The sequence below is a fragment of the Grus americana genome, chromosome 1, assembly GCF_028858705.1.
Source record: "Grus americana isolate bGruAme1 chromosome 1, bGruAme1.mat, whole genome shotgun sequence".
In the NCBI taxonomy this organism is placed as follows: domain Eukaryota; kingdom Metazoa; phylum Chordata; class Aves; order Gruiformes; family Gruidae; genus Grus; species Grus americana.
This window is the reverse complement of record NC_072852.1, coordinates 172,024,409-172,050,649: the sequence shown is the minus strand read 5'-3', so window position 1 is coordinate 172,050,649 and position 26,241 is coordinate 172,024,409. Positions and strand designations below refer to the sequence as shown.

The window sequence follows — 26,241 nt, the reverse complement described above, 5'->3', positions numbered from 1 at the left end:
GGATTACAGTGCTTATAACATGTTTTATTCAATTCACATAGAAAAGCATGCAGTATTAATGTAAAATGGTACAGTATTAATGTAAAATGTTCAGTGCACATTAGGTAAACAAGTCATTAGCATACAAACCCATTTTTATGGTCTATACAGGCATACTGAACACGTTTAGAATAACAATGCTTTTTCGGAACTAAATTAAAAATTGTGCTTAAGTTCAAAAAATACAAGCCATGTTTGCAGTGTTAAAGAGATGTTTTCTAACTGAAGTGCTGTAACCCTGAAAAGAAAAGAGGCTGTTACCTTACATCCACTTAAAACAAGAGTTTCAGTACAGTACAGTGCTACGAAATAGTCCAAGCAGCAACATTTCCTCTGGGAGGCAAGTTTTATGGCAAAACTGACATTGCTATAAAACAATTTCATGAATCCATAGGATATATAGCCAGTAGCTGCCTTACACACACACAAAATGTAATCTTTAGGAATGGGAAGTGTAACCTTTAAAACAAATTCTTACATAAATGACTGATTTGACAAGACCACTTAAAACTGTCCTGTTCAAGGGACCCATTAGCTGTGCTCACAACTCAAAGATCATGTAACTCGAAAACTTAAAAAAAAATATACCCAAACCCCCAAGTAAACAAAATGCCCAGCCAAAGAAAAGAATCTCAAATGGTTCTTCCCTAGGAAAGAGCTTGCAATGGGCAAGGGAATGTTCAGTTTTCACGTAGTCAAAACAGACAGGATCAGATTGCATGGAAGTCATTAAAAATTAAGTTCACCTGTAAATATTAAACATTTGCAGGTTGACGACTGAGTCACATTTGATTTCCAAGCACAGTCAGTTTTTGGTGGTTTTCGATGGACTAGCACTGGAAAGGCTGCTTTGAATTTTCCTCTTGGTCGACTGACTGACATTTTTATTTTTCCTTTCAGCTATAAAGGAAGATACCCAAGGAGGATTAAGCTGGTTGTGCAGATCAGATGACATCTTTAAAAAGCAAGAACCAAACTTCTGTTCTTCAAACAACCTTTGTGAATTACTGAATAGTAAACTCTGGGAAAAGTCTCTTTGAAATAAACAGTTTGGAGGTTTGGTATCACTAGCTGCTACGTTTTGGTCTGTAAACAGTGGAAAGCGGTCATTCATATCTAGCTCAGATGGGGAGAGGATGGAAAACATAGCAGGTTTCCAGCCAGTTCTGTCAACTGCTAGATCACTTGTGTCTGGACACTTCATACTCTCTTCCTCATTCATCTCTTCCAGTTTCTTCTCAGTTTCATTCAGAAGCTTAGAGCACTCTGTTGACTTTGAAGAATTATCAAGATCGGAGGACTTGAAATTATAGCATGGACTCTTGCTGTTGTCCGATTCGGACATCATTGAGTCCAACTCGGAAATTTTATCGAGGTAGGCAGCATCCATAGATGCCTCACTGGAGGTTCTTGTGCGATTCATTTCGGAAGAGCAGAGAGTATGTAACCTTTTAGGTAAGCAAGAACTTGTTTTATCACTGGACTTTGCTGATGTCTCATCTGACTGACCAGCTACTGAATTTTGCTCTGATTCATCAAAATCTAAGTTCTCAGCAAAATTTGTTGGGCAGGTCCCCCAAAAACTTGATTTTCCTGTAGTAAAACAGTTTAGTTTCTTGTCGCTATTACAGCTGCTTGTGCTGTGCTCTGAAGAATCTTTGCTGCAATCATCTGAAGTGTCACAAAACTCTTCAAATTTCAGTTTTCTCAGGAATGTTGATGGTTTCCTTGCATTTTCTTTTCCATCAGGAGTGTTCAATTGAAGGCGACTAAGAGACAGAAAAGGAGTACATGGTGGTGGAAGATCATAAAGTTCTTCATCCTTATATGGGGTACATTCCTCAATTTTATTCCACTGCTCTTCTAAGCAAGTATCCATATTACTAGTATTTTCATCCAGGAGAACTCCCTGACACCCTGGAAATAGTTCTTTCTTTGGGACACTCTGGGTATTCGAGCCATTTGAGCCACCTTGACTAGAAGAGCTTAAACAAGTTCCACCACCTGTCAGCTGTTCCAGACTGTCAGGACTCTGACTGGAAGTCAAAGCTTTTTTCTCCTCAACTTGGCTTTTCAAACACATTGTATCTTCGCTGCTCTCAGCTCCTTTGGCATCTGTGGAAAGCGCTCTCTCACTAACAGCATTCACTGTCTGGGTTCCCTCGCCTGCATTTTTCAGCTGCAAAAGCTGACACTCCATTTCTTCTATGTATTTATCACTTCTTTCCAGTGCCTTTTTTAGACGGTTCATTTCACGTTCACTTTGTTCTACTTTGGACTGAAGTGCAGCTACTGTAAACCTACCAAACCTGCAAGAAGTAAAAAAGAAAGAAAATATTAAGCTGGAAAAAGACATTTTCATGATGCTTTACAAGCTTACTCTGCAAGAAAGAACAGAGCTATTAAATACTGTGTTAATTTGAAGGCAAAAGTCAGAACTTTTCTCTGCTAGTTATGACAAAAAAAAAAAATCACCATATACGTACAGGTGGAGGTGAATACCTGAAAAGCCAAAATTAAACTATTAGTGGTAGTAAGGCAGTAAGAAGCAGATTACCCTTCCAGGGGCTGGTTCTATCAATTCAACTCAAATATGCATGAAGAATTATCCCCTAAAACAATGGCAAAGATTTATGATAACATTTGAACAGTGGTCCACATCTTGAAATATTTACATTCAATCATTTTCCTACAGTACAGCAGTGTTTTACAATACATTTCTTACACAATGTCACCTTGTCAAATATAAAACGCCAATATGAAATTCAGAAATTGCAACAGTCCTTTGAGGTGGTTCAAATACTTATATAGACCATTTCAATTATGTTCCCATTAGATATACAGCTTTTCCTCAGCCATCGTGTGAATGGTACTTCCACTAGCTTCAGATCTACTTGTTTTTTTGAGCTTTAAAACTGGAACAATCTAATTTCTTCCTTGACTCCAACACAAAAAAACCTGCCACTTGTGGTTTGTGAAAGTTGTGTGTTTGCGGGGCTTCCAGCTCGAGCACATTTTCAACTGCCAAGACACGGACTTGCCTTCCCCCCATCCTCCACCAGCTTTCAAGACTGACCTTCCCCAGAGGGCAGGTGAAGGTTTCAGCTATATGCCCTGACTAATTCTAACCTGCCACTGACAGGTGGGCACCAGGGAATTCCCTGCTCCATCCGAAGCTTTCAATTTACAGAAAGAAAAAACAATTAAAGTTCTGGTATTATTGGGAAGGAGGGAAGGACCTGCAGCCACCCTACAACTCTGACATATAAGGTTTCCTATCACAAAGAAATGACAATTCTGTACATGGGCTTACACTAACCTCCGCCTTACATCTTGTAGCTCCATGTTACAGCACAAGTTTATACTCACTTTTCCAGCACAAACACTGCCTGGAATTTCTACCCTGTTTATCTGTCTGTCTGTCCATCCTTCAGAGTCACAGGGAATTCCCGTTCCATTTTCCCCATTCCATCCCCTCACCTCTTTGAAAATGCTCCCACTGCAACCCATAGACCAGTGAGGTCTGAAGGTGGTACAGCTGTGGCCTGCGACAATGCTGGCAAAATATCCATTTCCAGCAAAGAACCAAGCTGTGTTTTGTTTCTTGAATTCCTGAACTCAAAGCAGCAGGTAACTGCTCTATGCTGACAACTGCAATACAGTTAAGGGGGCAGCTGGGGAAAGGAATAAGGGGTATCACAAGCCCCAAACAAATTGGGCACGAGTGACCAGATCTAGTGACATATTTCACTGTTCAACTGCTTCTGCATATTTAAAGGAGTTCAAAGATTTTGGTATAGGAGGTTCAGTGGTGGGTAAGATTCACACAACAGTCTAAGTCGGCTCTTTCACAGCACTGCTACTAGACCACTTTTTAAATCAGATCAGCTTCACATAGTTTTGGCTTGTGCCACTCGCTGCTTTGCAGACATGAAATGGCAAGGTAGTAGTTTTCTATTTAGGAGTGTTCACTTAATAAGATTTTTTTTTTCCCCCTGAAAAGAAGCTGGCTGGATTGGAACTCTATCGAGGCAAGGACCCCCTCACCTCAACATTACTTCTACCTGATCACCTTTGTCAGCATAAAAATGAACATAGACCATTTTTCATTTGCTTACTCTATAAGTAACAAGTTTTCTCAAATGACTGTAGCAGTTTATCCCTTTCTGGTTGCATACAAGAGGGAAAAGGGAAAAAGGGTGCACAGGACTTCCTCTCTTTCCCTTATGAACCTAGATAAAAGCAGAATTAGACAGCTCAGGAATGTTTCAATTACATTTATCAGGTGAAGGGGGTTACAATGAAATAAGCATCCTCATATAAGACATATTTTGGCTTATTCCCTCCTTCAGTAAAAGGAGCTCAGATTTTGGTTTACTATACTGAAGGAGCCACTGTAGCACAACAGGGCTCAAGCAAGACCTTTCCAGCTTCTTAGGGTGATACAAAACTATTTATTTTGCCTTTCTCTAATAGACCTGTTCACACAGCCTTATAGGAGCAAACCCTACACTGCTTAATAAAGGATATAATGATGATGCAAAAATACAATTTAGCTTAATAGCCAAGTGAGAGATGGGGGAAAATGCTTATCTAAAATAAGCAAGATTTTCTGGAGTCTGCTGTAACAGACACTTTGACATAAAAATTAAACATGTTTACATTTATATGCATACCTGGCAATTCCTTTTTAATGGAAAAATGGTGTAATATGTTTATTTAATGCAAATAGCATTAGTGACAGCCTGAGATTTGCTTATGAGGAAGCAGCACTGTATTCTCAAGTGCAACTTTTATAACAAGTGTCCTCAGGTTAAAAAAAAATAAAAAATATACAGTACGTTGTTCAAAGCCAAATAGCATCACTAATATGTTAACTGTTGCAGAGGGATGTGCTTGGGAATTTTGGTTTTCAGAAATGGAGCATATGACATGCTGCCTATAAACAGTTAGTTACCTCTGCAGTTAAGCACCAGAACAGTAGTTGCTTTCTGTTCCTGCTCAGAGACTCGCACGCATTTCCCAAATTTTCAAGGACATCAATTTTTAAGACAGCCATATTACAATGCACATATTTAAACCAATTACTCCGGACCAGAGCATGACATAGGTGTTTTAATGACTGACCTGGCAGGTCAGCAGAGAGTTTAAGATGTATATTTTGGTGAAAGAAGCCAGAACTCTCCCTATCTCCCCAAACCAAACCACTCTCCTAAAAGATTTCCTCTTCCTTTTCTCTTCAGATGTACAGTGAGCTGTGCCACAGCCAAAAATTTATGGTCTGATGATAATAATAATAGAATGCAGTACATACAGCATACATGTGGTAAAGAGCACTTTTCATATTCTCACGCATGGACAAAGTCTTTTGAGAGTTAGGGTCTTGTTCTTTAGTTGTATCACTTAAACAATGAGTTTGTATCTCACTGCATTTGTTTCAAGTACATGCTTTCTATAGAAAACTGAAAGCCCAGAGAAACTACTGGTCACTCAAAGTGAACAGAAAAACATTGCTGAAGGATCCAAATCCCACCTGAACAGACAGCTAGTGACATTTTAGATGGCCTAAGGTCTTTTACATGAGTGCTGGCCTTGAGGTATCACTCTGGAAGGACACAGGTGCCCTACAGGACCTGTACCACAGCTGCCAGCCCCATGCTGTGTACTGGATATGTTACAGTGTCCAAGGTGACAATGGATGTCTAGATGAGCACTTGAACCCCATATTTCAGGATCTTTCCTCAGTCAGGCTGGTGGTTCTTGTCCCAGCATGATTCTAACTTGACACCAATCAGAAAGTTGTGGTCAGCTCTTGCCTACAGTGAGCAAGAACAACTAACATTATAGCTATAACGTTTGAGTAACCCCCTTTCACGTTATTCCACAACTGTTCCCTTAGTTATGTTCAAGTACTCCTGAAGATGTCCATTTAGAAACTGTTTGGGAAGTTTAACAGTCTCTCACCTACAAGAGAACAATTTTCTTCATTTGTTTCTTCTCATCTATCAGTTCGGCACATTCAGCTTTAGGGTTTTATTTTCACATATCAGTGACCACTGACTGTAGCATGTCTGCCTAGTTGAGCCCTTAAATCATATCGACTCAGTTTAAAACCACACAACCTCATGCAAACATTTATCCTTGTGGACAGTAAGCAGCTGCAGCAAAGAGTTTTCCTATACAATCATTTATGGAAGACTGGGGCTGCAAGGATGCCATGGAAGATGACTCTCTAGTTCTAATCACCCAATGGCCCAGACTGGAGACCGGTCTGCGGCTCAGATACACGAGCATGATCCATCTCCAAAGAAAACAAAGGGTGAGAAGTGGGAAATGACAATGCACAGTCAGGGCTTGTCAGAGTTCAAGTTCAGGACAACACTAGAGCGCACAACCAAACCCAGTCCCATCATTTAGATACACATTTTCTCTTGGGTTCTGCAGTTAGATGGGAAGAAAAAGGTAGGAAATCCAAGAACAAAACAGCTGAAAGCCCTACTAGTTTCTACAGTCCTTCTGTGATATCATGTACAACATGCAGCTGGACAAGAGCGAGTTCTGCACTCATCCTCTACATCACCTACGAAAGGTGATCTGCAGTAACATCTAGACAATATCCCAGGTTATATACAGTTGTCTTAAGTGTGTCATATTTGCATAGGTATATTTAAAAAGAAAAAAAACAAAGCTACTGTCAGATGGGGGCCCTTACCTAGCAAGCAAAAAAAAACCCCCAAAAAACCAGTCAAGAGATATACTGCATGCAGGTTGCTCTATTTAAGATCTGAAGCCAGAAAAAAAATGAATTAGTAATGGAATTTGGTTCCACTGAAGAAGTAGTCCTGGGTATAGCCTACTACTGCTTTCCATTCTGCAGACCACACTGGCTGAGAGAAGAAAGTGTACAATGGCTCCTTCTTGAAGGAAGTAGTAGAAACACTTGCTATAGCTAATTTTCTAAGTTTGTAAAAGCAGAAGTTATTTTCAATATAAACAAATACTGGGCAGTAAATCCCTTTCATTGCACAGTTCACAACCAACCTGAAGACACGTGGCGTTCCACATGAAATCTCTCCTGAGCATCAGGGAAATCCACTTCCTTCACATCATGTGAGTAAGGCTAAGCTTTACTGTTTGTTGGATGACTGTAGAGCAGCAGGATTTGAACGGAACAGCCGCCAAGTCAGGTACACGCTCTGAAAAGAGCTTTTCCTTTCACTTAGGGAACTGGGTGAATTCAGACAAATGTGTAAAGCCTTTCCAAGCATTTTAACATCTTTCAGTGAAGCAGCACTGGTCTTCCACGTAGGAAAGCCAGATTATACCCACAGTCGGTGAATAGCATAAGCCAGAAAGGATTACTTCAGAATTACTACAAAGAGTCCACCAGGAAAACCACAAAACCAAGTAGTGAGATCTGAATGTCCTTACCCATCTGCTTAAGATTTACATCTTCACGCCTGGAATGGGTGCCTCCTCAGGACTTAATGCTATGACTCAAGAACTCAAAGTTGTTTTGAATGCTACTAAATAGCAGTTTCTCCTATCTACTTTTAAGGCCACACTGCAGTTGATCTTTGAAAACGGCCACTCCTCTGGGACAGCAAACTTGTGGGGAGGTAAGAATGTAGCCCAGTTTTCTATCAAGGAAGATAGCGTTCTTACCCTGTGCACCCTGGACACAGGTTACTAGAAGTCTATTTGTAGGCTTAGTGAAATGCAGACTGAATTAAATAGTCTGGCATGAGTAGAAATATTTGAGTTAGATGAAAATTGAATGTTGTATGGAATGGCCTCAAAAGTCAACAACCTTAGATTTCAGTGTGCAGGCACCTGAAGTCACAAATCTAGACAAGAAAAACAGTAAAACTGGAAAAAGGAAAAAAACCCAACCCAAAACAACAACAATAAATCAACTCACAAAACCAGAGAAAGGAGATAACACAATTTTCTGCATGTTATAGATAGTTTTTCAGACTGGGATTTTAACTGGCAGAAGAAATTAAATATTTAGGGAAAAGACTCCTAGGAAGCCTAGAAGTCTGGTTCAAGCTAATTTGAATCTAACCATTCATAAAATACACTATACCCTGGAGCAGATGGACTTGCTAGTTATTTTCCTTCAGGTAAAAAGCAAACATCCCTTTGCCAAAAATGCTTTTAGATCCATTGTGCCTCGCCAATAGACCTAACAGTTTTCTATTTTAAGTAGAGCTGGAAGTAATAGGGCTTTATCATCCTGCAAAACTTAAGTTTTAGAAGTTTTCTCATTCTGTATCAGGAAAATGGAAGTCACTGAAAATTCCTCAGGAGAAAGAGCAAACAAAGAGCAAGTGACACCCACTAAACACTCAAGTCTAATTTGCCTGAGAAATGGGAGACTATAGGTCTTTGGTAAGAATCAGAGCAAGAAAGAAACTTACCTCTATTTGCTTTTCAGACCTATGTCCCAGTTATATGATGGTATAGTATTCTGGTGAAGGTCTATTCTCAAAAATGTTTCAGGGGAAAAAAAAATCTAATGAATCAGCATCATCAATTAAAAAATTGTGTAAAAATCTCTGACATGGCTGCAATGTCAATTTTATTGACATACATGACATTTTTCAGCAGGTTTTAATGGATACAAAGAAAGAAAAAACTGAACACTATGATAAAAGGAAAGTTTTTTTATTGACCATTCAAGAAGGCTAATTATATTTTTCCTATGATGTCTGCTTTACAAAGGGAGGATTCACTTGCCATCAGTGTTTCCTTTGCTATAAAGCAAAGCCTACTAAAATAATTGAGGTTGTGATATTTAGCTCCAGTGTCATTATGCACAAAGTGAACTACATTTGGGATAAAGTGACTGAATACTGACAAATCTTTCAGAAATAATTTGATAGAACTTTTAGCTAATTACCTAGCCAGCTGTTTAAGCATGAATCCATACCTAACAATCTGAAGCTAAAAAATATATGACAAATGAAACAATGGTGGATCCAATTTGGTAGCTGTTTTAAATTGCACTAGAGAGCCAGTCAAAAACTTTTTCCAAAAATTACCTCCTGAACAATTCTGAATAAAGTACACTGAAACAACTGTACTGGCAAACCAACATACCCACACAGAAAAGCTTAATTATAGTGACACTGATGGCTTCTGATGCTTATGCCTTCAATTCCGATTTCATAAGCAAAGTAAGAAAACATTTATTGCAACCCTTGTTCAGTGTGTGCAGCCTAGTTGAAAAACCTTTCAGATATTATCAAAAAGTTTGCCATAAGAACCAGAACATTTGAAAAATGTCTTGATGTTAGGTCTTGTTTACATATTGACCAGACTAATGACTACAAGGGTGAAAGTTAATTTATCAAATCTGCTAACAAACACTAAGATGGGAGAGACTGCCTACCACCTGAAGGATGTGACTGGAATTCAGAAGAATGTGCATCAAAACATCAACCTGAAGAAAGGCAATAAATGGGTAGAGTCCCACACTTTGAAAGGGGATGTTAGCAGCACAAATGCAAAATGAAGTAGGAAGGTAACTTTCTAAGTAGCTGTTTAGCAGAACTGGTACTGGCCATTTGTGCTAGAAGTGCCAGGTAAAATGAAGACACAAGAATTGCATTGCAAGATATCAATATAAGATGCTGTAGCAAGACACAAGAGTTTTTCTGCTCTACTTAGTGCTACTGAGAGACTTCATTTGGAATCTAGTACCCAGTTCTAAGCATTATTGCTTCAGAAAACCATAGACGATGAAAAGCCCTGAGAGTAGAGTAAAGCCAAATAAATCAGAAGTTCACTTTTTCTCTTAAGTCACACTTACGTAGAAGAACTGGACAAATGCAGTCTAGAAAACATGACTAGAATTGAATGGGTATAGGTAGAGCGAATCAAAATTGCTAAATTTAATGTGCTGAAGGGTTTCTTCTAGGATAAATTTTTCCTGCATATACTTAAATTCTTGTAGTATACCACTGTGCTCAAAATAAAACCAAAGCTGAAGAGAGCAGAAGCAGGATACAGACATGCAAACTCCTAAAGTGTCTGAACTGTTCCTGGCCCAGTTTAAGCCCAATTCAATTCATGTCCTCAATTCCCATGCACAGTTCTAGAGTTAACATGGGCCAAAGATCATTTCCAACAGGCAGGTAGGATATGACTATTTGTTCTGGAGACTGGGGGGGGGGGGGGGGGGGGGGGAAGAAAAAAGTTTAATAGTAGAGACATGGACAGGTCAATCTAGCTGGTATCTGGGGTGCAAAACAGACCTTGACACGGTCCAATTTCTAATAACATTTGGCTATATCTGTGCTTCTAAAGAAGAAACTGACTGGCTTAGACCACATTGGCAAAAGATGGGAAAATAATCAGCTTGCAACAAAGACTAGTTCTTCACAAGCCCCCCACTCCCAATACCTGATTTTTCTGACCAACAGGATGGTAAAGCGTGCACAAGCTGGAAGAAATGGAAATTCTTTCCACTGGGGAGTTTACTTGGCATCATAAAAGTAAAATCAAGTTAGATGATCTGGTCTTTTCTAGCTCTTATTTTCTAGGATTTATTTAGTTACATCTATTTACTTTAAGTTCACAATCTTTGCCAACTCCCTCTTGAACCTTATGGGAAAAGACATTCCACGCCATTAGAGCCCTCTCCATTGCCAAGACTTTAAACAGGGTTCTATCTCCCTTATTAGGGGACTTGAAGGCAGCATGTACTTTTATGCATTTAACAGCATAGCACAAGGATCATGCATCTTCTTTCCTGTGGTCTTGAATGACAAGCAGCCTGGCAAGCAAGCTCACTATAAGCATGAATTTCATCTTCCAGTGAGTGAGTTGTGAACTACAACAAAATCCAGAGAGCTCTCTTCTCACATTACACAGGTACCCCTCAATGTCCTTCCTCAAAAGCACTGTATAAACCTTTAGCCAATGCTGCTCTTAGCTCTCCAAGTTCTAAACCAGTAAGAGAAAAAACGTAGAAAACCAGTGAAAGAAAAGAACACAACTTTAAAAATATGAACACGTTGTTTCACAAAGTGCTTCCAAGGAGAAGTACCTTAGCACACAGCTGTAATCAGTATGGCAAAGTTTCTGCTTTTTGACATCATTGCCATGGATGTTTAACTGTTTAAGACATAGTATTAAACACAGGTGTCAGTTCTAGGAATGATGTTCTCATGCTGCAGAAGCTCAATTCTACATATCTTGCCCAGATACAAAGCCATCAGGGACTTTCCTTGAGCAGGGAGCCTAAGTCCACAGAACAAACCCTGAAGACAGCAAAAGGAAGAACAAAAATCAAACCAAATACCAACAACCAGAACCTCTGCACTCAGTAACAGACCTTACACCAGATTTAGACATTTCCCAATAACAAAAATAAGTTAACTGTAGAATTCAACTAGTAAATCCAGTCCTTCAATAACAGCCAAATAACACAAGGAATAGCACTTGTAGTCATGTCATATTCCTTTACTGTAGACTTGCTGCTATTCTCTAAGTTGCATTTGTCACCCGAGTCTACAAGGATAAAAATTCCAAAGTCTACCTGGAGACACATATGTAACACCATATACACCACCACAGTTTTAGGTTAAAGTCCTACAACAGTTAAACAGTCTATAAATAAAATATAGTAGCTTTTAAAATATTCACATACTTTTGGGGTGATCTACTATCAACTTCAGCTTTTAGTCGCAAATTCTCTCTTAAAAGGCTATTGTTTTCCATGCTCAGTTTCTTATTTGCCTAAGGAAAAGAAAAGGAAAAAAATAAGTATACAGTAAAACAGAAATGACTTCTAATATTTATAGGACAAGCTGTTTCTCCTTTTTAAAGAGACAGAACTAGAAATGTGAAGGCAGGAAACAGTCTTCAGACAGGGACACCACTTAAAAATCACCATGGGAAATGGCTTGCAAAACTGAATAGCGAACAGACATTTTTTATTTATATTCCCAAAATACATTGCAAGTGTCCTATCTAGGGAAATAAACACAGCTATGTTAGTTAGTACAGAAAGTCATTAAGGAGATGTACTAATGGCAATTCCATGTTTTTTTTTTCCACATGACTAAATATGTTAAGTACATTAACATTACAATGTGCAGGTATCAGCAAAACTAATGTTGAACAGCTTCCTCCATTCCAAATTAGAGTAAGATTGCTTTTTTTGGCTTGTTGTTTTTAAAGCATAATTATCCTATGGATGTAAATCCATTACGACAAGCTATTTGCAGCCTTTCTTCACTTTCTTCCAGGACATTATGATTAAGACTCCTGATTCACAACCCTTCTTACTCCTTGAATTGAGGTCAACTCCTTCTTCTCAGTTCAGCGGACACCCTTGTTAACAAGATACTTCATATAAAGAGAAGTGTTCCTTTCAGAACAAGGAATGCCACCATCTGAACAAGTGGAAAATACTCTTTGCGGTTCATAGTCTGCTCAATTTCCATAGGCTGAAAACAGCACTACCAGTCCAGGACTCATAATTCATAGCCTCAATTAGGTGACGCTTCCACTGCATAATAAAAGTATGATCTAGAGTTAGATCTGAAGAAGGAACTATGCAACTGGGCTCAGGAGTGAAATGTACTTTTTCAGAAGCATCAACCAGTGCAAGAAGAGAGGCAGAAAACTCTAAATGCTTATACAAATATCCCCAACAATCTGTCCAGATGAGGCTAAGAGAGTGGAGGGCTAGGGGGAATGGAGCAGAAAAAAGTTATATGACCACCACTCCCACAAGAGTAAATAGAAACTTCTGGTAAAAAAGGAATGGGCTTGGGTGCCCAAGTGTTGACTATTTGGTATTTAAAAAAATAGAACCACAAAAAACTATCCTGGAAGTAATGAGTAAGAATCCAGAACACCTCACTTCCAAAGGAGCATCAAACCATTGGACAATGTGGCCAAGACCTTGCTCTCTTTCCAGAGACACAGCTCCCCCAGCCACACAATCAAATAGAAAATTGCATGACTTGCATAAAGTTGGTAGGTAGGGCATCCAGCTGGCACATGGCAAGGCAGGACTGAACCTCTCTGAGGTGTCCTTCTCCCAGAGAGTGCTCTAACCCTCAAGCCAGTAATCTGCAAGGGACACCCACTTGTAGCACAATGTCTAGTTTAACAAGTTCATGTAACCAATTAATATGTGTACTCTGTCTAGTATTTCTACTACTGGGTTTGTATCACCACTTCCATACTTGTTATAACTCCACTCAAAGTAATAATGCCTAGTTTGGGAGTCTCTGCTCTAGGACATTAAATAATAAAGGCAGCTACTATTTCCTGACTCAGTCTGGTTTTAAAAAGAAAGTGATGGCAACCACATTTTCTGAAGGACCCTATCTCACTGGGAAGCAATAGGTGGTTGAAGGTCCTGCCTGGGTCAGATACTTCAGGGGATAAGAAGGTTTCTGGTTCCAGGTTAGGTGTACATGGGAAAGAGGTCTTGCTGTTCAGACTGGGGTTGGTCAGTGCATGCTCAGAAGTGAAACAAGGTCTAAAAGAAGAGCCAAGTAACTTTAGGTACTTCTGGAACTGAGCAGCTGTAGAACAGGGAACAGATGGGAAGAGAGTGTTGGACTTGATCTTAGAGGTATTTTCCAAACTAAATGATTCTATGACCACAGGTTAAGATCTGGTCCCTAAAACCCATCTAAAACTCTATTCATATCTAACTCTTAACGAAATTCAGAGACTGCATAAAAACCCTTTTCTTGCTAAAGCTGAAGTTATACTGAAAAAACCAAACCCAAACACATCTCTCTCTTCGTCCCTGCTATATTCTTCTTTTTACTTACCTAGGGAAAAAGTTAACTACCTCAGTCACCACAAAAAAAAAGGAGGCAGTACACTAACTTTACGGAAAAACAAAGTTAGGCAGACAAGAACTCCTTGCTGTGAATCTCTTTTTGCCAACTACAAGTGACTCTGAAGCTCCTGAGAACCTCTTAGGACGGCAGAAGATGCATCCCAGCCTGTAAAGTTGAAGTCTTGAGTCTAGCTAAGCTATTGAAAAAGCTAATTTTGGAAACTTAGTTTACTCCTTTTAGTGTTTATCACACAGTCCAATCAGGGCCAGAATTTGCTTTAGACTACACAGAGGCAAATCTAGAAGTGTCCCACTAACAACAGCAGAATGGGAGAACTGTATAATAGGCCTCTGAGTCTGTAGCACAGGAAAGATGTAAACACTTAAAATGCTTACAAAGGAAAAAAAAAAGTCCCAAACACATAATGCTTCGGTTCTGCAGGAGGCAGCCCAGGATTGTTAATAGAAGAAATAAAAGAAGCATTTTGAATAAATGCAAGTCCAGTTCTTTCCATCTTGCCTTTCAAATCAATATTGAAATTTCATTCTTCTTCAATGTTTGAGGTGATCCTTCTTGTGCTCGCAGGTAGATTTTGCAAGATATTTTTATTCAGATGTATTTTCACACATCTCCTGCATCCCTCCTTCTGCAGTATAAGGTTTTCTTTTATATTACATTCATGATGTATAAAAAAGATGCAGATTTCCAGTAAAGAATCTTCTGGTTGTAAAATGCTGAAGCTTGTCTATTTTCAGTCAAAGGGTCAAGTTACTCTCAGCAAATTGCACCAAAAATATCGGCTGGCAGGGAGGGCAATAGTGCAAAATCTGCCTCAGCCAACTGTACTGTGTTTGGCCACTGAATGTTGTAAAATAGATATATTATATAGATTATTGCAAGCCTGAAAAATCTGGTCATCAATACTGGTGACAAGTGCTACTATAATCCAATTACCCAGTCATAGAGTGACAGAGGAGTTGAAGAAGAGTCACAGACAAGACTCACTAGAACAAGCCATAACAGCTGACACTTGCAAAGGCTGTATGGAAATACTATGATACACCAACAATCACTGGAATTCAATTTTTTCCTCTTTCTTCTGGATCTATGAAGTACCCAGAGGTCATGCTAGCTCTCACTCCCATTTAACTAACATGAAACAGTTACACTACAAGATAGCTGAGAATACAAGAAATGTATTAATTACCTCCTTGAGCTTTTCCACATTATCCATCACTTTTTCATATATATCATTGGCAGCTTTCAGTTTTTGGCTCCATTCCTCTGGGGTTTCTGGGCCACTGGTACTTGCTTCATTTGATGACTGGCTAGTTTCCTCATTTTGGCAACACAAAGCTGACGCTGTAGGATCCAGAAGAGATTTCAGCTGTGTCTGTAAACTGAGATTTTTACCTCTCAGATCTTCCACTTCTTTTTGCAAGGATTCTATTTCATCCTAAAGGTGTCAGAAATTCACAGGAATTAAAATAATGCGTGAGATTAATTAAATAATACTGGCAAGTTCCCACAGCACTTTAGAAACATGGGTTCTTGCAAGCCCAGGTGCGTGCCTTCACTTACACATATATCTAAGTATGCTTATGTATTGTGCTCTAGGTAGGATTTTAATCAACCTGCACACTCAAGCATAGTGAAGGTTTTAATGAAGGGAATCCCTTCACTACATAAAGGACCCTGAACAAACTGGCGGGCAGACCAAAAGCTTCAAAGCATTCAGCAGCATGAATCTATTATTAGGGCACTCTGTGGGAGGATTTCCTGTATCAAGAGTGTTCTTAAGGTCGTCCTCTGCTGACTCATTTGCTGTTACTTGAGAACGTTTCATATCATTCTGAAACATCATGTGTTCAGATGCTGAAAGTCTCAAGATTTAAAACGGACAAAACACTGCCTGGAAGAGGCTCCACCTACACAAAAGTAGCAACATCTTAGGAAAGACTCTCAAAATGCAAAGTAGCTCTTAGCTGTATCAGTCTGAAGCCACAGAGAAGCAAAATCCTTCAAAAGCCTGTAGTTAAAGGGATAAAAAGAAATAATTTATCCTGAAAACATGTCTTCTACACTGTTCAGCAACTTAAATACTTGACTTGCTCAAGGTCAGATTACTAAAGCAGACCATATATGGCATTTACATAAATCCAAGGTGTATTTGCATGAATAATCAAGCTTTTATTTTTTTCCCCAAGCCTGAGAGCAACCATTTTAAATTCAGTTTTTCTGAAGAGATTTATGTTATCCTATGCCTATCTGTGTGATTTTGGAGCTGATTCAACAGAAAGGCAGGAAATCTCCTTTTCCTGATTCCTTCTTTCCTAGAGGATGAAAGAAGCTGAGCTACAGGCAAGCTTGTCACAGAAGACAGCCCTTACTCCCCCAGTGTTAAGAATATATACAGCGTCCGTTTCCTTTCACTCATTCTCCTCCCTGAGACAGGTTTCCTTGCAAAATACACAATGTCTTCACACTGCTGCTACTAAGGAAACAACAGCTGGGGAAACAAACTAAGCATATTCCTTATTAACACCTTTTCACCTTGTTCCTAAGAGAATATTTTCCAGCAGGAGTGCGGAGATAAACTTCCAAGCATTCACTCACTTTCAGAAAACAATAAAGCAACAATGATAAAAATTAGCTTATGCCAGAAGGTTACAGTGGGCAATATTCTTTAAGAAGGAATTTAGTCTCCCTGAGCAACAGGGAATTACTTCAGAAAATGTTTGCATATGTACTGAAGACAAAACAAAAAGCCCCCAACACCCAATATGCAGAAAGAAAACCCTCTCATACCATCTGGGGGTGGAATTCCCACAAAACTATAGATTTGGCTGTACTCTGCTACCTGTAGCATAGAAAGAATATTACCATGACTTCAGCAGGACCACTTCAAGCACCAGCAAATGCTCTCTCGTAACCTTAGACAGAAGATGGGATTTTAATGCACTTCAGTTTCATGTAGACCCAGTGTAAACCTTTACTCAAATTAAAAACAATGGGACTCAAAGCCAAAGGACAAGTTGTATGCAGTAGTTTAACAGTTGCAGTTCATCTGAAAGTCAGAACACTCCCATGTCCTTACCTCATATTCTTTGTGGAGCAATTCAAGCCTTGTTTTACGTAGATGTTTTCTGACTGTTGGACTAAATATAGGATCACTTTCACTTGTTCCTCCTAAAGCAACACAGGATGAAAGAAACACTAATATTGTTTCTTTTTCAGTCAATTCAATACTAGTAATCCACCTTATAGTGCTTTTCATATTATCAACTACAAAGACAACTAATATTGGACCAATCTACGACCATGGGAGATTTGATGTCCTCTCATTTTCAGAACAGGTTAAACAGAAATAGCAGTTAGTGATGTTTAGAAGTCAAAATCCTGCCTGTGAGCAAGAAGACAACTTTTGAATTTTTTAACTTGGTATTTTCCTTGACAGAATCCTATCTTATTTAAGGCCACACTATTACAACAGAGCTAAGGGTGGGAGGGAATCAAACATATATTTAATTAGTATAAGATAGTGTAAGTTTCTAAAGTGAGATTGTTCAGATGTATTTTTCTCTCAGAACCAAATAGCAGAGCTGACATTTTATGTCAAATAAAGACTGTAGTATTTCCTAGCTCTGGGCAAGTTCAGATCCTCATCCAGGTGTTGTAGTTTTGTCTTATTTCTGTGCTAAGAGATATTTTCTTAAAAATAAAGCAAAAAGGATGAAATGCTGAACAAAACTAAACAAACAAACAAAAAAGAAAAAAAAAGACCATGTACTCATTCAAGATTCTGGATTTAAGTACACAATTCCTTAGCTAAATGCTATTCTTCTGGGTCAACAGGTTGCAATGCATAAGTAGAGTACTCAAAGCAAGATGCATTTTTTTTCAGGTAAAGGCACCACTGTCCAACCAAGATTTAAAAAACAATCATTAGAACCGCAGTGTTCTTGCTGCCTTTGAATAATCTAGCCATTAATACCCATATCATCTTTGAAATTTTTACCTTGTAGCTATTATGTGTGCTTCCAGGAAGATTTAAAGTCAGATCTTCCTTAGATGGTGGTGAAAAAAAACACAGAGGAAAAAATAACCAGACATCTTTGGATTCAAAAGAATCTCCTCCAGCAGTAGTTACCAGAAAGTTATTTCAAAGCCTGAAGTTGTCCTTACCTATAATTTCCTTGCAAGGATTTTCAGGCGTGATGGGAATCCTGCAAGCTGGGCACTGATTATTGTTCTTCAGCCACACTTCAATACAAATGGAACAGAAGACGTGGTTGTTGACACAGATGACCGGGTGGCGGACCTTTTAGTATTAAGGGTAAAAAAACCCAAACAAACAAAAAAGAAAACAAATAGAAAGACACTATGAATGCTTTAAAACTCTTTCAGGTAATGGAATATGAAAATACACTACTCCATCTCTCAGTGCAAGGCTGGTCTTGCAGGAAAGAGACACTGGTGTTTCACAGTGCTAGCTAGGAGTGACCTCCTGATTCACACCACCAAACCTCCCAATTATTGAAGGAGCCAAAGCTACAACCATTTTTGCAAAACTAAGGTTCCTGATTCCAAGAGCTCATTAATACACAGTGTGGTGGGCACCCTTCCTTCACCCCACAACCTCCAAGAACTGCAGCCAACCACTCCAGTGAAATGCATTCGCCTCCCTAGGTAGAAGACGACCAAAAGACACACATTAACTGATTTCCAAAAGTGAGGGAATGCTGGATTGCTCCTGGCAACAACCAATACTTTGCCTTGGAAGAGGTGTCACTGAAACGGATAGCGGTACAGATTAACTCTAGCCCACACATAATCAGCTTCATGGAAATCAGCTTTAAAAAGGATAAGGGCCAAAACCACAGAGCAGAAACATGAACCAACAATCACTAATTCAAGCCTCCTGATAGATATGCATTGCTACTAAATAAGTCATTACCCAAGAACGGGGCAGCTAACTGAAGGATTAAATATTCCAATCAGACACAGATCCTTTCAAGAAGCTTTCCCTCCCCTTCCAAAACATCAGGGTAAACAAACTTTTAGAAAATATTAATGACAATGCATTATTCTCTCTTATCATTTAACTATAAGCTCTGTTTGAAAGTAAATGTGCATAGAGGGACCAAATATGATAGGGAAGAAAAAGACTTTCCCCTCTATCTTTGCCTTATTGCAGCTTCTGTTATAGCTTACTGTAATACACACTCTCAAATCTCTTAAGACCTAACATTAGTAACTGTGTTAGGGGTCTTAGAAATAATTATTTGTTTTTCCTCCACCCCGTCTTTGCCCAAGAAACATGTTTTCAGACACAGAAGTATCAGTACCTATTAATTTAGATTCTACTGTGTGGCACTTAAAATCCAAGTTCAAGAGAATCCTTTCAACTTTAAAGTAAGTCCTCATCATCCCCAAGATCTTCCTCTTTCATTCTATTAGTAAAGTAGTTAAACTAAAAAGGAAAAATGAAATGTTGGCAGGGAGAAGCAAACAACTGGAAAGGACAGTCAATAACCACTTGGGAAAACAGATTAGATGTGTCCTGTAGCGATCATACCCATAAAGTCAGTGTTGCACAAGCTAAAAACCAAGCATTTTACCACTGAAATACATATGGACCTGAATTAAGGCCCAGATCTGTCAGCTTCTTCTCCAATTTACTATTGATGCCTTTGTCACATTACAGGATTCGCAATATTCCTAAAACCTCCAATATGACAGTCCTGGAAGCCAAATGATTCATCTATATACAAACAGAAACTCAAGTTACTGAAAGCGTGAATATAGAGAGAAGAAGTGATCTCTCCAAGTGTCTGCACGCTTTCACCTCTAATTAAGGAGCTTTTTCTGTGATTAAATGTTTCCAAAGTATTGCTATGCTAATGCTTGCATTAAATATTACTATTTCAATTATTTTAAAAAAAGAATCTTGTTATTTACTACTTTTCTTTACCAGAAAAAGAGCTTTCCCCAGCTTTCCCACCAACAGCTATAAGAAAGAAAAAAACCACAACTTTTTCTCTAGCCGTACTTCTTTCTTACTCAGAAACAGCCTGAGAATGGTTATACGGATGACGATCATAGGATACAGAGCAGAATAACACAAAATAATCTAAACAGGAAAAGACATTTCAGGAGCGCAGGTCTCCCCCGTGGGGAGCAAGAGACCCTCAGTTACCCCAAACCTGACATGGAAGCGCACTTCTTGCACGTGAATGATTACTCCATATCTCTAGCAAAATAGTAAGTCACGTTTATTACTCTCCAGGGTACAGTGCTTCTGATTTACACACCTTTACAAGTTTCATTTCAGGGCTGAGGTTTATACTTTTGTTGGCTCAGGACCCACACAAAGCAATCCAGGCGACAACAGCAGAAGCCGCTATTGAAATGTCGCACAATGGTGAGGGGTGCCGCTGCCCTTCACCCGGTCCCTGAGCCACCGACTGCCACAAGCCCCGGGGGTGGGAAATTACGACATACTCGTTACTAAAAAAGCATTTCACTTGAATTACAGCACAGTTTCAGTTCCTTAATCGACCATAATGCCTAGAAAGAATACAGCTTATTTGAGAAGGCTTGATCAGCTAGGTGATTTTGAGCAATTTCCTTATTTTTCCCCCACGAACAACGCGATTCCTACGCAGATCAAAATCAAATCCTGTAGACATCCGTGTCACTTTGAAGGCACTTCTGGACCTTCAGGCAGCATTAAGGGAGGAGCAGGCGCATGGAAAAGCAGGCACAGCGATACCAGCGAACAGATCTCCAGACATCCTACCGGGTTTTAACACACACAGAATTGTGTGCCCAAGCAAACTGTCAACACCACAACCAACAGGAGACACCTACGGTCATTCTAGGATAAGTAAACCTAACAGCCAGATGCAGATGGCTTCTGATCTGCTCGCTAATTGTGAATGCAGATACATTAGAAGATAGCCCAGACTGTGTTAAAAGAACATTCAGGTAACAAACGTGAAATTTATCCAAGAAATTAACTCTTATTATAAATGGTTATTCGCACATCTTGCCAATATACTTTATGATACTGTTCACACTAACAAAATGAGGTAACTTTCCCTACCCCCACCCCAAGATTTCTCCTTCATTAAAAGCAATGAGTGGTTGACATTATTGAATGAGTTTCTCTTCAGTATCTCTTTTTATCCCCTTACCACACTCACTATTCACACAGCGAATAGTTTCTATTTTGCAGTCAGTCCTTTGCAAATTTTGCAGAGATAGCGAGAGGTACATTATGATTGTACGGTGGGCCTTCTACTCAATTTGAAGTCCATGCTACAAACCACGGAAGTATTACAATATGTCAACCCTCCATGACACATTCTGCTCCCCCCTACAAGACAGGACAAAACCAGCAAGTTCTTTAGTTTAAATTAAGGGGAAAATCTTTTTCTTCCTCTAACCCTATGCTTGAGAAGAGCTTTTTCTGATGAAGTTTTTCAATGAAGTTCCAAGCTAGAGACAAAGATACGTATTAAAAAAAAAAAAGACAGCCAAAGCTGTCAACTTTGGCAAAATTTAAACAGCTTCATGCATCTGAAAAGGAAAGCACTCAAATACCTTTATTACAGACATTACCAGTATAATAACGTTAATATATTACCTCAGTGCAAGATACCAAGTAAGAAGAGTGTAGAAATCTCTTCCAGTACAAACTCAGCAACATAAATTCCTGACCAACTTCAGAAAACAGTGGCTTGAAATAACCCAGTGTCCTTATAGCAAAATACGAGTGAATACCTAACGAATCTATCAAGTGTTTAGACTAGACAGTCACTAGGATCAGATTCAAATAGCAAATACATTGTCAGATTGATTTTGCTCTCCTCTTTTTCCACTCTGCATTACAGACACAGTAAATTTGTGTTCGCCTCCATCTTCATTAAATAGATAAATAGAAAAGGAGAGATAACAGGACCACTCGGCTTCCACAGAAAAAACAAGAAATGAGTAAACGTGGTTACTAGAAGCATCACTCTCAGTCAGAGTTAAGGGAGAAGGGAGATGTCTGACTACTCTCACTACCAGCCTACACCTACTCTATACATCAAACGTGCCTATTCTTTTGTTACCACTCCAGCAGAAAAGGTCTTGGAGTAAAGGCCACGTGAAGTAGAAAGAAACCAGACAGCAAATGCCAAAGTACAAACATAAAAGACTATTTCTTCCCTTGTAATTACTGTTGTGCTTTAAGAGGTTTGTTTTGTTTTGCAGAGCAAGGAAACAAGAAAAAAAAAACACAAAAAAACCAGTAGTGGGGAATGAGCAAAGAATTTGAGAAGCAATTAGTGACAGCTATGGAATGAGCTCTGGGGCTTTCAGAGAAGCGCAGACTAGCAAGAGCACTCCGCTTCCCGAGGGAGAAGAGGAAGGGACTGAGAAAGGGTCAGAAAGAGGAAACGGAAACTTTCTCCAGACCGCTGCAGTTTGCTCAGTACTTTTTAAATCCACTTGGTTATAAATCCCCTCTTTGTTTCACTTGTTCTCTACCACACAGCACCACGCTCAAACACAATCTCACCTAATATTTTAAATCAGATTATCCTACTGATACTGGAAGATAAAAAAATGAAGCGCAAAGCCTTCACCCTAGGAGCCACACACCCACGTTTCGGCGCGGGGGCGGCCTCGGGGTCTGGGGCCGCCAGCGTCCTCTAACGGCCCCGGGGAGGCTCCTGCAGGGGGGGCGCACGGTTCCCACCATCCCAACGGTGGCAGCAAACCTCGCTCGCAGCCGGGACCCCTCACCATCCCGAGAAAAGCCCTCCCCCCCCTCCCCCCTGGAGAAGAGACCCTACGCCCCGACTTTCTTCCTAGCGCGGAGCAGCACCCCCTTAAAAGCGACAAACCCGATGGGGTCAGAGCTACGGGCCACGGCGGAGCCCCCCGAAGAGCTGCCAGCCAGACCAGGCCAGGCCAGGCCGGCGCCCCCATTCCCCGTACCCACCGCCGGGCCGCCCGCAGGCGCGGACAGAGGGGGAAGGGCAGCAGCGGCGCCGTTACCTTCCCCAGGCAGATATGGCAGGTGATGGGCAGCGTGAGAGACAGCGTGACGCTCGGCCCGTGCTGCGCCATCGCGGCGGCCTGACGTGTCCCCGCCAGCACGGAAGTCCCGCAGGCGGTAACGGCGGCAGCAGCAGCAGCGGCGGCGGCGGCCCCCCGCCAGCCCCGCTACGGCAAGCCAGCGAGGCCAAGCCGCCGCCCGGCGGAGGGAAGGCAGTGCGCGCTTTTGCAGCGCTCCCCTGGAGGGCGGACGGGAGCCGCGGCCCCCTCACAGCTCTGCCCGCCGCCGGCGGCTGCCGCCCCCCTTGCGTCCCCCCGCCGCCGCCCCCCACCACAAAAGGCCCGGCCTCGGGGCAGGCTGGGGCTCACCGAGCTCCGCCGGGGCCAGGCCGGGCTAGGCCTCGCTGGCCCGCGGCCCCGAGGAGATGCCCTGGGGGCCCGCGGAGGTTTTGGCCTACGCGGCCTTCTTGAGGGAACAGGGCATCATGGGGAGCGCTTGGTAAAGGCCCTTTGCAGGAGGAGGCCAACACGGTTACAAGGGCTCTCCTTCCCCCCATAAAGCTTTTCCCTGCTAGGGTTTCATTGTGCTAAATTAAATAAACCGGCCGTTTCAATCCTGTTAATTCCCCTGAGCTGCCTTCTGTGTTTTTCCCCATGTCCATTTTTTTTTCCTACTCCAAAATGCAACACAGCAAATGGGAACATGTTCCAGGGGAGACCCCCGGGCAAAAGCCCCCCCTTCCCCAACTGCAGCAGCCCATACCCAGCAGCGATCTCATGCCTGGCATGGCCCCTTGGCTCCCACGCTGCCCTCCTGCTTTGCAGGCCAAAACCCCTTGCTTCTTGGCCCAAAGCACTGCCTGTTGGCTCAGGTGGGATTTTCACAGCCCACGCAGCTGTGGCTTCGAGGGCGACAAGGAAACGAGGACTGCGATAAGCCCCCAAGCCCTGTGAGTGCTGTACGCGGTGTCGCTTGCTTAATGATGGCCGATGGAAGATCCTGTCCTGATCCATGGAAACCGAGGTGCCAAATCCACGGATGACAATTCGCGTCTGTCACCCAGCTTGCGTCGACGATTCTCCAAATCGCAGAGCCTCAGTATTGCGCTTTCCAGGCTGCCGGAGAGCAGCTGGGAAGCGGTGCTGGCGGGACGGGAGGCTCCTAGGAGTCTGCTTGCTTGACCTCAGTCGCAGGATTCCTGTAGTTTCTTGTAAACGTGCCACAGCATGCTGAAAATTATAGACCTGAGTGATTTAACATTGCACCACATGATAAATGCTTAGAATGCTGAGCAGCTAATTCAAACAAGTGTAAAGTTGTGGATGCAATGATTAACAAGGAAAGTATCTTAGGCCAACATAGCAGAGTTGCACGGATGCATTTCAATTTGATATAGGTGAGTCACTGCAAATAAAGCAAGCAAACTAATCCACGGTGACATTCCAGTGTAGAAGAGGCCTAGCGGCTTTGATGATAACATATCCTTAGGCGGGAAAGGACAGGTTTGAATAAGGTGCGCTTGATAAAGATTGAGTATTCACATGTTAAAACACAACACTTTTTAGTAAACTTTGGCAAAAATGATTTAATGTCAAGTAAAATACAGAACCAATTAGCAACATAATGGACATACTGTTAATTATCATAAATTGGAATAAGTGGACATCCACTGTGAGGAGATGCTAGCACAACTGACCTGCCATTTAAGTAGGAGGGTGCTCAGAGAATTTTTGCAAGAGAAATGTAAAATTATTGGGTTTTGAGCTTTAAAGAGAACCACTGCAGCCTGAAATTTGTTGAGTGTGTTTATCGCAGAGCCGTCGAACTGCATAGGAATGCAGCGAATTCCTGTTATTTATCTTTCTTAGCTTTATTTTTATATTGATGTTTACTGAAAAAAAATGTGAATAGACAATACAAAGAGCAGAAGGGGTAAATGCATGAAAGAGAAATCAAAACCGAGGAAATGCATCTTACAGTTGACATGTGAAACTCTTTTAAATGAATCTGGGATAAAGCAGGAGCCCTTTCAAAGGCATGACTTCTGCTGCTTCAAAAAAGTATATGTAACTGGAAAGTGACCTGTTAGAGAACAAGCTCTGTTGGGATGAATATATTTTCTGTCAACCAAAAATAGCTTGTAAAGGAGCTTATTTTTCTGAATAAGCTGCTAAAAGGAATATATTTTCTGTGTAAGGAGGTTAAACTTATTTGTTTAGCAGATTTCTGCTGAAGTTGGATGCCTAGTCAGTGAACGAATACTTCAAAAATTATTTGTGATCTAGTAGCGCCTGAGGTTTAGTTGAAATTTATGGGATGATGTTACCAATTCTTCAGGGGCATGAAAAATATTTAATTCTGAGAGAGAGAGAGACTGCAGCGAGTGAGGCGAAGGAAGCTGGAGGGGTAAGAATCTGCCGCAGCTAAGGGGAGCTAAGAAATATAATGTGACTGCAGGAGGTAACAAACTTAAAGAGTCCAGGCTACCTAACACTCTGGAGTCTGTGTAGCGTGGAGGGTGCTTTTTCAGTAGGGCTGGAGCCAGAATAAAACAGATAAAAAAACTCCTGGAATGCCTGGCATGCCTCTGCGGAGGCGCTGGGATGTAAGGATCAAACAGGCAGGCAGGAGATGGGTGTCTGGCCATTGCTGTTAGTAAATCTACAGAGAAAGGATGGTTAAAAGGATGGGTTAAAACCTGAGAACCTAACCACGAATGATCTCCCAGGATTAGGACTTTATTTGTGAAATGCTTTAGCCACTTCACTGTGTGCTCTTGAAATCTCAGAAACTGAGATGATTAGTAGTGAGAATATGAAACAGGATCACAAAACCGAAAAGGTCCTTGATGAGAGCTTGAAAGGGACTGATTTAGGACAAGATAAACTGGTCAGAGTACTAAACTGAGCCAGGTAAGTCTTTTCAACTTGAGACTCATATTGTTTGACTCATAAAGCCAAATACTGTATTTTTGACTTAAAGTGTGTAAATCATCGGCATGTTTTTCAGCAGCACATTGTGCAGAGAGAGTGAGGAGCACGGGTGAGGGTGTGAACAGTGACATTTGTGTCTTCTTGGCTGATTAGCCCAACTGATAAGCGAAAAGTAACTGGTGCAGTTGTATCGGTTCTAATAATTTGGGTACATTTGGATGTCTGGCTTTGTATCATGAAAACCTAACTTGAAGATAGTTGTTTACACCTGCACAAATAGATATAAAACACTGATTTATTTTTTTCTTTCTCATTCTGCTGAGGTGGAAATGACTGGAAGCTGCCAAGCCAGGCTATCCACTCTCAGTATCCACTTCTGCGACAGTGAAGTCCGTTC

General features: G+C 40.8%; 1 protein-coding gene across 1 annotated transcript; it reads right to left on the bottom strand.

The window, feature by feature from the left end:
- On the bottom strand, nt 1-23,336 carry OBI1 (ORC ubiquitin ligase 1). Its single transcript, XM_054804759.1, has 6 exons — nt 22,911-23,336; nt 18,045-18,180; nt 16,957-17,048; nt 15,067-15,315; nt 11,699-11,787; nt 1-2,348 (listed from the first exon to the last, which is right to left on the bottom strand). Exons 1-6 carry the CDS (start codon nt 22,980-22,982, stop codon nt 845-847), a joined length of 2,142 nt encoding a protein of 713 aa, XP_054660734.1. The 5' UTR covers nt 22,983-23,336; the 3' UTR covers nt 1-844.
- Between the last annotated feature and the right edge of the window lie 2,905 nt (nt 23,337-26,241).